Below are 11,810 nucleotides of genomic sequence, written 5' to 3' on the forward strand. Positions count from 1 at the left end.
TCATTTTAATATTTAATTGTCCAGAAATATAAGTTACCAATAATATGCTGGGCAGCACAGCCCTTCAGAGATGATACTCTGGGGGTAATGACAGACATAACTATCTGTTATATACAGGTATATCTACGCCATAGAAAATGTGTAAACAGAATCTTAGTAGACAACTCCATTTTCTAGGCAGTTTCCTTTTTAAAGAAGCCCAATGCTTAAATAATCTGGCAAGGCAAAGCATCCTTTGTAAAATGAATAATCATCCCTTATTTGTCTGTGTGCAAATTCTGATTTCATACCTAGGTTTGCTTAAAGCAGGATACATCTCTGTAAGCATGTTGCAACTGTGTATGTTCTCATGCAGTGTATCTGACCTTTCTACCCCACGAGACTGTTAAATCCTCATGGGGGTGGGGGAGGGGAACACTTTGTTTTCTCTTTAACTACCCCCAGTGCCTAATACTATGTTCTGCAAATATCTGATAAATAATGTTGGTGACTAAGCAAATTATTCTCCTTGCCACAGATTTTGACCCATTTTTTTATTGCACTATGATCCATAAAAAGAACTTAAAATTTTTGCCCAAATTAACCTACAAGATTTGTGACCAGGAATCACATGGTCAATTTTTACAAATGTCCTATGGGTATTTTGAAAAACATGTATTTCCTTCCTTTTATGTCCAGCTCATCATTCTAAATGTGTAAAATCCAGTCTCAACACTAAGAACCTGGAGTCTAACTTCTTTCTTTTGTCTGATGTACAATTCAGTGAGGTGCTGAAATTCCCCAGTACTATTGATTTTTGTAAATGAGGAAGTTTTTCCTTAATAAATTCAGAAATTATGCTGTTAACATCTATATGCTTTCACTATGAATATTATTTTAACACTGCTGTTTCTTTCACCTAAGAATTTTTTTGAAAATACTTAAAAAACACTGGTAGATTCTCTGGCCTGAAGAGCAGTGACCAGGAGAGATTCAACCCACACAGCTGCCCTAGATCTCTGTAGTCTGAGCAGAGAAAAGGAGGAAGACTACACATATAACGAAATAACCATGTACACCCCTAGAGATCCCAGAGGTTGACCACTGGGTACACTAACAATCTCCTTCCATCGAGGAAGGTTGAAGCTGGGCTCCAGGATAAAGCATGGGAGGAAGGAAGGGCTGGAGCAGGGACCCTGGCTCTTCTCCTTTGAGCTCAGGAAATTCAAGACTGTAACTAACTTGTTTTGATCACCAAATTTTTACAATTCCTCCAATCAGGAATCTCTTATTTCATTAAAATTACACATGTATAGCAACATAGCCTCTTACTAAGTTCTTCAGCAATGTCTTCTATATGAGACTCCTGTAGAATCTTGGTTTCTGTCTTCTTCACCTTAATTCTGCCGAGACAAAAAAGTCATGTTACCCACTATAACCACGAGAACATTTTCAAATAATAACTGGTGCATGTGTGGGGAGGGGGAAGATGAGAGAAAATGAAAACTTAAGTTCTTATAATCAAAATTCACACACACATATACTTGTTTAGATTTAAATTAAATGCCAGAAGTTGGCATTAATGAGCTATAAAGACCTTTACTCCTGGACTACCTTTTAACAAAGGAAAAGGTATCTTGACTTCAGAGCCAAATAAATTCTAATTGATTTATCTTAGGGAAATCTTTTGTAACTTCCTCATAGAGAATGTTTTTGATACTATTGCCTTTTCTGAAGAGGATGCTAACAAAGAAACCATCCGTTTATAGCCCAGCAAGAGCTCCAAGAAAGGATTGGTGCTCCCTCCTTTAAAATGAAATATAGGCATACCCCAATCAATGTTATTAATGCGTTAGACATGAGGGAAGGAAGCAATTAAGCGTTCCATAAGAATAAAGTTATATATGGGAAATTGGCTGAAGCTCATCAGGGGCCTGCCACTTTACAGCTAAGATCATGAACACTCACAGATAGTTCATTTACAGATGAGGGAGGATATAAAGTCCCCAAGAGGTTAATAATCACGCCCAAAGTCTCTCAGGTAGCAAGAGACAGAACTGGGATGTGAACCCAGGCTCTCTGACTCCAAATTCAGCACTCCTCCCAATACAGAATGTATCAGAATGCATCTGTGAAACAACTGTTGTATAAAATTTAACAGTATTCAATTATCTCCCTCTCTCCTCGGTGAAAATTTGAGCTCGAAAGCTAGGGAGCTTAGAGAGTAGGAAAGACAGCCCAGCTTAGCCTGATACATAAGAAATAGCATAAGAAGCAACACTGTTTATCCCCAGGATGCAGTAACAGCGCTCCACTGCTCTCATGTTGTAGACAAAATGAGGCTTCATTTTTGTTCTTTAAAGTCTTGTGAACAATTAGATCAGCCTAGAACCTTGTCTGAACATAAACATAAAATGCATTCCACATTGCAATACAATATGGATATTTTCATTTCTTAAATGAGAATAGATGTGAAGTGCTTTATAAATTTTAAAGCACTATATGTTAGTCATTATTACATCTTTCCATTAACAGATATTCAAAAACAGCAGATGATTTAAAGCTGCCCTGTGAGCTAACATTTCTTGCAAATACTAAATTGCATTTTCTCATTTTGTAACAGATTCAAACTTTTCAAAGGAATAGACAAACAAAACAGACTTCTGAAAATAAACACACTTCTTTCAAAACTGACGAGACCATTTATTTTAGGTAAGCTTTATCTATGAGTAATTTTTATTTGATTTCTTCAGTGTTGTTCCACTGGATAACACAAAGGGCCTTCTATACAGAACATACCTAGAGAAAATTCTCTAGTGATTCTTAGCAAAAGAGATATCAAGTTCTTTTGGTTTTTTTGCGTATCAGATTTTAAAAGGCCACACCTGTAGGAAAAGAAGCAATACTTAACTTTTCATCTAGAGTCAGTATTTCAACTTCTACAAAGGCTGCTTTCTTTTTCTGAATATGTCGTCTTCTGGAGATTCCAGTTTGGGGCAAAACCTAAGTTTTTTAAAAAAGGCAACTGTTATCAGTCTGTTTCTGAGAAGATAAACAGTTCCCCCAAAACAGAGATTATGATAAGGTCACGTGAAACAAAAAACACAGCACCAAGGGAAAAAAAAAAATCCGCCTGTTCCTGAGATACTGTTTAAGGCTATTTCCTCATGAATTATAATCCTAACTCTCTGAGCCTTCACACAGCTGTCTCAGTTCACTTAGAAATGTATGCAAAACGCAAAATTTTGGAATGGTGCCCTGAAGCTGTTTGGCACAAGTTTACCAATAAGAACTTTATGCCAATGTTTTCATGAAGACAAACTGTACAGCTCAATCATTTTGCTAAACTGAATCTTAAGTACCCTTTTTTAACACCTGATGGAGACATTAAGTGTCACCAAAAAGTCATTTTTAACTCTTGAAATTATGAAAACAGTAACAGCTTGTCACCTTTGCTGGCCATAAACGATCTTTCCATCTACAGAGGACATACTGAGTATCCATCATGATGAAAATGCATGTGAAAAGTAGGGATGAACTACTTCAAGGTCTGAGGATGCAACCTGCAACAAAAGTGACAGGAAAGCTGTAAAGTCTTTTTGCCACTGGTTTAATGATGACATTCTAGCCAAGGGCAAAGGTTGGTTCAATTGCATAGTCAATTCTGTGATAATTATACCGAGATACTCTATGCAAAACATAAGACTAGAAAAGCAAACTAGCTTTTGATACCTAGGTAGGTTTTGTCTTAATTAAAAAAAATAAAGAAAGTGAGATCTGGCTTCTGAATGAAATACCTCCACAGTTTCAGGGTCAGTACTGCAAAACCGCCCAATAAATCCACGAAGGTTTTAGTCTTCCACGATTTGGGGCTAACAGGTAACAAACAGCAAATATAAAAAAGGCATGTTAACTGGGATCTCACCAAGAGTTTCACAACTGCAGTCTGTTCATTGTCTCAGCATGAAATTCTAGTTGTGGTTAGCCTGGAAATGAAAAGGACCCTTTTTCTTTAAAAAAAAAAAGGGGGGGGGGGTAGGAAACACACATGTTTACGGCTTCCAGCTCAAAAGTCTGGGAGGGAAATGTTTACACCAAGCTGCTTTTCGGGTGCTTGAACGGACTTAAGTATTTTCCGCCCCTCCCCCCACCCAATTCCTACCACAAGAACTTTTAAGATCAGTTATTCCGAACCCCATGCTCCTAGCAAAGGGAAGCTGGGGTCTCCCACTTTGACAATTTCTCTTGCTTCCTTCAACTATTTAACACAAAGCAACTTCCGGTCTTCGTCCCCTCTCTGGGCCTCGGTTTTCTCATCTGCAAAATGAGCGGGCCGGATCCTCTGGATGTTCCCGCCGATAGACCCCCCACCCCGTCCCGCTGGGCCTCAGTTTCCCCATCTGTAGAAAGGGATTGCACGAGATGCCCAGAGGGGAAGGGGCCGCCCTTGGCCTCTCCTTCAGCCCAGTGCGGGGGGTCCAAGTGGGCCAGCCCTGATTCCTCGAGCCTCTTACCGCGGTGGGCCGCCCCCCCGGGCACCGGGCTGAGGGGACAGGCCGAGCTGCAGCGTGGGATTCTTCCCATTCCCGAGCCTCCCACAAACGCGAGAGCCCCAGGGCGCATGTGCGCGGAAAAGCGTAGGGGCGGGGCAGACAAGGAGCTAGGCCTGGGAGGGGCAGGGCCAGAGAGGGGAGGGGGCGGGGCTGAGGGAGAGCGAAGTTCGCGGTCGCGCTCCTCCCCATCCCCCACCCCTCACCCCTCGCCCTCTCCCGCAAACTCTGGTCGAACCCCCCACCTCGAACTCCCCGATCCTGCCACTTCCCTAGCAATTGTGAGGAAAAGGCGTCTCTCTGTCCTTATGGGAGCGTCACAGACGGTGCCGGGAGTTAGGGGAGTCACCGGGGTTCACAATTAGACGCCATGACACCCACCCTGAGAAAGGTTGAGGGGCTCAGGAATCTGCGCGCTCCCGCTCACCCGGGCACGCGCACGAGCTCACCCGCCGTTTTCTGCCACTGAGCGCGGGGGAACGGGGTCGAACTGATCCCGCCCGCCCCGCCCTCTAGGTTTCCCGCCAGACCCGAAACGAGCTGGAGGCCGCCATCACCCCTCCCCCATCCCTGCTTTCCCTCCCTCCCTCCCTGCTTTTGCCTGCCAGTCTCTTTCTCCCTTTCTTCTTTTCGCCACTTTCCTTCCTCCCTCTCCCGTTTTTCTCTCCCCTTCTCTATCCTTTCTCACCTCTTCCTACCTGCTCCTCCTCCCAACCTCCCCTCTTCTGCCTCCCTTTCCCTTTCTCTTCTCCCCACTTTCACCTTTCCTTCCCCCTCCCCCCATCTCCTCTTCCTTCCTTCCCATAGTGGGGAGGGGGCGGGAACCTGGGTTATGTCGGAGTAGCTGCATGAGACCTCTCCCCTCCCCCCTTCTTAGCTCGAGAGCAACTGTGGGGAGCGGGGGAGGCACGTGATCAACTCTGCCCTCCTGCTTAGTTTTGGGGGAGCCCCCCTTCTCACCTCCCTCCCCCCATCTTTCCTTCCCGTCTGGCTCTGCCTCTGTCATTGTCTCTTGTCTCTGTCTGTCTCTTCCCTTTCTCTGTTAGAAAATGTTAACCTGGGCTAGCTGCCCGCCCTGCTCTCCTTTTTTCCCATATCCCTGGAGTCCTTCATTCTCTCCCCTCCCCCTCCGCCCCATACACCCTTCCCCACCCCCACCACCCCTACCACCCCTAGTTGATTTCGATGAAGGGACCCCCGAGGCCATCTAGTCCAACCTTGAGATTTTACAGATGTGCAGAGCCAGGATTCAAACCCAGGTTGTCTGACCACAAATCAGGGAGAGAGCTGAGAACTGACCCCAAGTGCTCTGACTCCCCAGGCCAGAGAAAAGGGAGGATGGGCAGTGGGAATCTCTCTGGCCCTCCAGCACACCTGAGTTAGAGTCTAAATGAGACTGAGTAACTCACCTACTTGCACCTGAAGGAACTCCAGGGCCTTTTGCAACTTGAATTCCTTGCTGGATTTATAAGAGAAACATTTATCATCTCAGTCTCTGCCAGTTCAGTCCTCTCAACAAGTCCTCCTCCATACTCTCCTCTCCACCAGTCCTCAAGTTAAATATCCTGGGTAGTCAAGGGAAGAGGTATTGAGATTTGGGACCTATCTAGGCATTCTTTAGAATATAAAAGTGATCATGTTGCACTGAAAAAAAAATTGTCAATAACAAAAGCCCAGCAGATGTTCTATAATGACTTTACTCATCTCCTCCTCTGAAAGATCATCGTAGGATTGAGAAGGGACTTTGAAAAGCCCATCAGTCTATTGCCCTAATTTTGCAGATCGGAAATTGTCAGAGATGGAGGGACCCAGCCAGTCGTCAGAATGGGGATTCAAACCAAAGTCTCCTAACTCCAAATCCAGAGCTCCTTCCATTATAACTGCAAAACTCGATCAAAGATCTTCAAATTCAAATCTGAAGCATTTAATGTTGAACCTGGACTTGAGAGAACATCTAGTCCAACCCCCTCATTTTACAGATGAAAAAGTAGACATTTTGAGAAGGGAAGTCAAAAAGGTAACAGCCAAGCTTAGAATCCTGGTATTCTAACTTGCAGTCTAAATTATTTAACCTCAGGCACCTCAATTTCCTCATCGATGAATGAGGGAGTTAAATTAGATGGCCTCTAAGATGCCTTCTCCTTTAAAATCCTGTGATCATAGGCTGCTGTGTCCAAGACTCACTTTGCTAATTCAGCTGCTCAGCTCCTGCTGAATGCATAATTCACTAAAGGCTAAAGAACTAGGCTGGGGAAGGAGATCTCCGTTCCTCTGTTCTGACCCAAGATCACACAGTAAGTAAAGTGTGAATTTGAACCCAGGTCTTTTGATTCCAAGTCCTTTCCACTATTCCTAAATGATTGTTGCAGCTAGATTAACATTCAGCTTTAGCAACATACCATTTGGAGGTGGTGCCCGAGAAATTATCCAATCCAATCTTTTTATTATGTTCTGTATAGTACCCACGGTACTCTACCCTCAGTCAGACTTCAAGTGAAGTATTGTGTTCAGTTCTGGGCACCACAGTTTAAAAAAGGATAGATAAACTGGAGAGTCCAGAAGGACAAGAAGGATGTGGGGAAAGGCCTTGACTTCCTATCCAATGAGGATTTGTTTAAAGAACTGGGGATGTTTAGCACCGAGAAGAGAGGACTCCATATCTGTCTTCAAATATTTGAAAGGCTGTCATGTGGAGAAGGGATTAGGTTTGTTCTGTTTGGCCCCAGAGGTCAGAATCCAGCGCAGTCTGTGAAAGCAGTAAAGAGGTCAATTTAGGCTTGAGATCAGGAAAAAAAACTTTCTGCCAGTTGGAGCTGTCCAAAAGTGGAATGGGCCGCTTTAAGAGGTGATGGGTTCTCCCTCCTTGGAGGTCTGCAAGCAGAGGATGGATGACCGACCACTTGTGGGGTATGTTGCAGTGGGGACTGCTTTTCTGAATAGCTTGAACAAGGTGGTCGCTGAGGACCCTTTCCACTCTCAAATTCTGTGATTCTCTTTTGCAGATGAAGAAACTAAGGCCCAGAAAGGGGAAAAGGCTTGCCTGCTACTTAACCCTTTTCTGTTTGGGGGAGACTTAGTGTTATCACTGAGGACTATTTTTGACATTCTTCTATTATGCCATCCCCATTTTTCCCTGAACGCGGATAGTTGAGTTATCACCTTTTCCCGTGCTTTTGAATTTTGTCTGGTGAACATAGATGCTAAAACCACCAGGCAGGGTTGTATCTTAATTTTACATTTGTACAGCACCTAGTACATTACTGGCTGTCTGAACCTGTTAAATCAGTGGGTTAGAACATGTTGCTAACAAGGCCAAGGTGAGGTCAAGGTTTCAGGTTGCATCCTCTTGTGGCCTAATTAGGGACTCCAGTGCAATGAAATACTGGTCCAGGTTCCATTTGGAGAATATTTTGATGTTCCAATTTCAATCATTTTGGAAGAGACAGTTTCAGTTCTCCATCTAACAGTTTCTTTAAGGACCTTTTGCAAAACAAAATAAGCCTTCAGTTTGGTTCATGGTGCAACAAAGTAAAATAAAAGGAAGGGAAAAAATAAATAATGTAAAAACCCTTTCTATTTCAGACCTCATTTTCAGACATTCTCCCGCACACTTCACTAACCCGCTGTCTCCCTGGGTCACTTACTTTTCCATGTGCCTAGAACAAGATACATCTTTGTTCCTTTTCTAGCTTATCATGTACCAACCACAGACGGCACCTTGACATACATAGAGCAATTCCTAAGTGGAATCGCTAGAAAAGAGCAAAAAAATTTTTGGTTTACATGCCCTCATTTCAGCCCCCAATGATAGTTAATTATCTAAATTCCTTTTTACTATAGCTCTTTCATTAACAGCATTTTAGATGAGAGGGAGTCACTTACTAATTTGGCTTTGAGTTTTTCCTCTAAAGAGGTACTATGTAGGGAAAACTTCAATGACAGTAAGTGTTTTTGAAAAAACATGTTCCACTGTGTCACCAGGTTTTTGGAGAAACAGAAATGAATTGTAGTGTCAAGTCTGAGTAATTTTAATTACAGTCAAATGAGAGTTTTAGGCTTTCTTATTTTGTTGTGTTTTTAGAGGGCTTGACATTATTGTAGTCGGCGATGGGTAGATTAGATGTTACTGACTTCTTCAGGAAGAGCAATAGAGAAAGGCCTGTTTAATTCGTTGTGATTTGATTATTTTGAAATAGTTTACGCTTTTCTCAGAATAATCCAAACATTCCTTCCACAACTGATCTACTGAACCTCACTGCTTCAACTGTATCCTTTCGTTAATTTCTGAGTTTTGTGTCCCTTCATCGATCCTCATGGCCAGAACCCTCACCTCTAGCGCCATCTTCTGAGGCTTTTCTGATCCCCTCAGCTGTTAATGATGTACCCTCCAAGGTTACCTTGTATCAGCTTTGCATATTCCTATGTATCAATCAATCAACGAATATTTTACAAAGAAACAATCCTTACTTGAAAGGAGTTTCCATTTTAGTTGTGAGGGAATAAGCATTTATTAATCACCTACTGTGTGATGTGCCAGGTCATGTTCTAATAATAATAATAACCATAATAATGGTAGCTAACATTTATAGAACTCTTTATTATGTGCAAGGCACTGTGCTAAGCCTCTTATAACTATTATTTCATTTATTTCTCACAACAACCCTGGGAGGTAGGTGCTATTATTTTTACAGATGAGGAAACTGAGGCAGACAAAGATTTAAATGTCTTGTTAGTAAGTGCCTAAGGCAGAATTTGAACTCAGGCCTTCCTGACTTCAGGCCCAACATGCTATCCAAGTTGCCTTGAATATATATATATATATATATATATATAGATAGATAGATAGATAGATAGATAGATAGATATAGATATAGATATATAGATATATATAGATATATACACATACACATTTATATATATATATATATATATAGATATATATAAAAAGTTAACACATACAGTTATATACAAAGAAAATTAAATATGTCCATTTTCTTTCCCTTTATAGCATAAATTCCTTAAGGGTAGAGTTTCACTTGGTATCCCAGTGCCCAATTCTTAAAAGAACTATTAACAATCATATGAAAGATTGTTCCAATAACTAATAATAACTGGAATAAAAATCTAAACAACCCTGAGATTCTACCTCACACCCCATAGACTTACAGAGAAGCATGGGAAGACTCATGTGAAAATATAAAAATATAGTAAGCAGAACCAGGAAAACAACATACACACTTTCTACAACAATGCAAAGGGGGGAAAATCAACAGAAACAACTAAACACTGCATAATTGGATCAACCTTGGTCCCAGAGAAGAAATAAGAAAAGGCACCTCTCGTCCTTCTTTGCAGAGGCAGGGGAATATGGGTGCAGAATATTGTGTTTACTGTCAGTCCAGTTTGATGTATTGGTTAGTTTTGCCGAACTGCTTTTTTTTTCCTCCCCTCTCATGTTCTTTGTTTCTGAGGATAGCTCTGTGGGGAAGGATGGAGGAAGGGATGGGGGAAGGGATATGTATGAAAATGCAGGTGATGTGAAAACAAAAGATATCAATACAATTTTTTTTCCCCTTAAAAATCTCTCCATCTTGTATACCTTCATTAATCTCTTAACTTTGGACTATCCTCCATTGATTTTTGTCTTCTCCAAAGATTATAAAAACTTCCACCACGCTCTAACTTGGTTGGGGAAGAGCTTCTCATTCACATCACTGCTACTTTGTGTCTGTGTTCGAATGTCTCTTCCCCTTTTAACTGAAAGAAATAAAGATGTGCCTTTAAGCAAGTACTGGGTCGATTCTTCAACATGACCAATTTCTGTTCTGGAGAACAGATAATGAAATGTACCCTCCTCTCTCCTTCCAGGACTGAGGTGGGGGAATACCAATGCAAGATGTTACCCATATGGTCAGACTCTGTCTCTGTGTCAGTTAGTTTTGCTTAACTTTTTCTTTTATGCAAGAGAGATTTCCATGGGGAAGTGGGACAATATCTGGAAATGACTGTGATGAAAAAAAAACAAACCCAAAAAGTGACAATAGGATTTATTTTTTAGATTTTGTGTTTTAGTTTCACCCGCTTTTGGCGTGCATTTTAGGGGGAAAGGCATTTCTTAGCTGACTTCCATTTCCTTATCTGAAAAACAAGCCTGTTGTACTAGATCTAAGGCTTCTTTTAGGCCTAAGCGTATGAATAAATGGAGTCAATCAACAAGCTTCGGGCCAGACAATGTGTTAGGTACCACGGACACAGATACAACGAATGGAAATAATTGTTACTTCCAAAGAGCGTACATTTTTGGTTGGTTGGTCATTGTCCTTTGTTCTTTGAAGAGGACCAAAATGATATCGCTATGTTGGGGTCAAGGTACAGTGTGTCCAGCTATGGCTCACCAGAACAATACAGAGGGAAATGAATGAAAGAGCAGCCGGTGACACCTTGCAAAGAAAGTTTCTGATCAACAAGAAAGATTTCTGGAGCCTCTATGATTGTTTGCTAACCTGCAGAAACTGTGGGGGAAATATGTCTGTTAAACCTCAGGAAAAAAATAGCAATGCGACAATGTTTGTTTCACCACAAGCATTAAAATAGGCATTCCTCTTTTGGAAATGGTTGCTTGATGAAGCTGCCATTCTGAGCTGTAACAAACTGTTTGGAGCTGTTAGGATGTACCTCCAATAAAACCTTTGTTTGTTAAGATGCTTTGGACTTGTTAAAATAAGCAAGGTGTATGACAAACACTCATTAGTCTAGCTGCAGCCAAAAAGTGACATTGTTTGTCAGCTGAATATCAAGAAAAATAGTCAGGCAACATAATGATCTCTATTTTGATTTTATTTTTCTAAAAGTCTAGCCGTATAAATATCCATAACATTGAAAATGTTAACACTAGGTTGCATTCATAAATAGTGATGAGAGCACATTTCAAAAACACGCCATTGAAATCATGGCCGTACACACCCAGTACGTTTCAGGGGATTGATGTTCTCTACCAAGATCACAAGTTTATAGAATAATGTTTTTGACAAGACAAGCTAGCTAGCAATGCTATTTTTTTTTTTTTGCTTGTTTCCCCCCTTTGAATCTGTCCATTGTTGTGGGCTGCTTGGTATCCTCTTTCACTCCACGGGGACCTAGCCCCCTGTCCTTTAGACCAGCCAAACTCCAGTTGGAATCAGCTAGAGTTTTGCCTTCACAAAGAGGAAAGGATTAGGCCCCACAGTGTTTCCATCCTGTTTTGTCTTTGATTTTTTTTTTAAGCCTTTCATTTTAACTATT

General features: G+C 41.5%; 1 protein-coding gene across 8 annotated transcripts in view; it reads right to left on the reverse strand.

The window, feature by feature from the left end:
- Nucleotides 1-5,995, reverse strand: part of PWWP3A (PWWP domain containing 3A, DNA repair factor) — a 32,141-nt gene extending 26,146 nt beyond the window's left edge. For 4 of the 8 annotated variants that reach the window (XR_005010182.1, XM_036754578.1, XM_036754569.1 and 1 more), the window contains exons 1-5: nt 4,494-4,582; nt 3,777-3,851; nt 3,430-3,542; nt 2,891-2,982; nt 1,312-1,382 (exon numbers count right to left, since the gene is read on the reverse strand). Coding sequence is in view for 7 of the 8 variants with exons in the window: in XM_036754578.1 (XP_036610473.1) it covers nt 1,312-1,382; nt 2,891-2,982; nt 3,430-3,486 (220 nt within the window). In the remaining variant the exon portion in view is untranslated. Of the gene's footprint in view, nt 1-1,311; nt 1,383-2,890; nt 2,983-3,429; nt 3,543-3,776; nt 3,852-3,904; nt 3,990-4,493; nt 4,759-5,938 lie in introns of those variants that run through there. The other 4 variants (XM_036754561.1, XM_036754544.1, XM_036754552.1 and 1 more) reach the window with 4 other exon arrangements.
- Nucleotides 5,996-11,810: the final 5,815 nt, after the last annotated feature.

The sequence above is a fragment of the Trichosurus vulpecula genome, chromosome 1 (assembly GCF_011100635.1).
Source record: "Trichosurus vulpecula isolate mTriVul1 chromosome 1, mTriVul1.pri, whole genome shotgun sequence".
NCBI lineage: Eukaryota > Metazoa > Chordata > Mammalia > Diprotodontia > Phalangeridae > Trichosurus > Trichosurus vulpecula.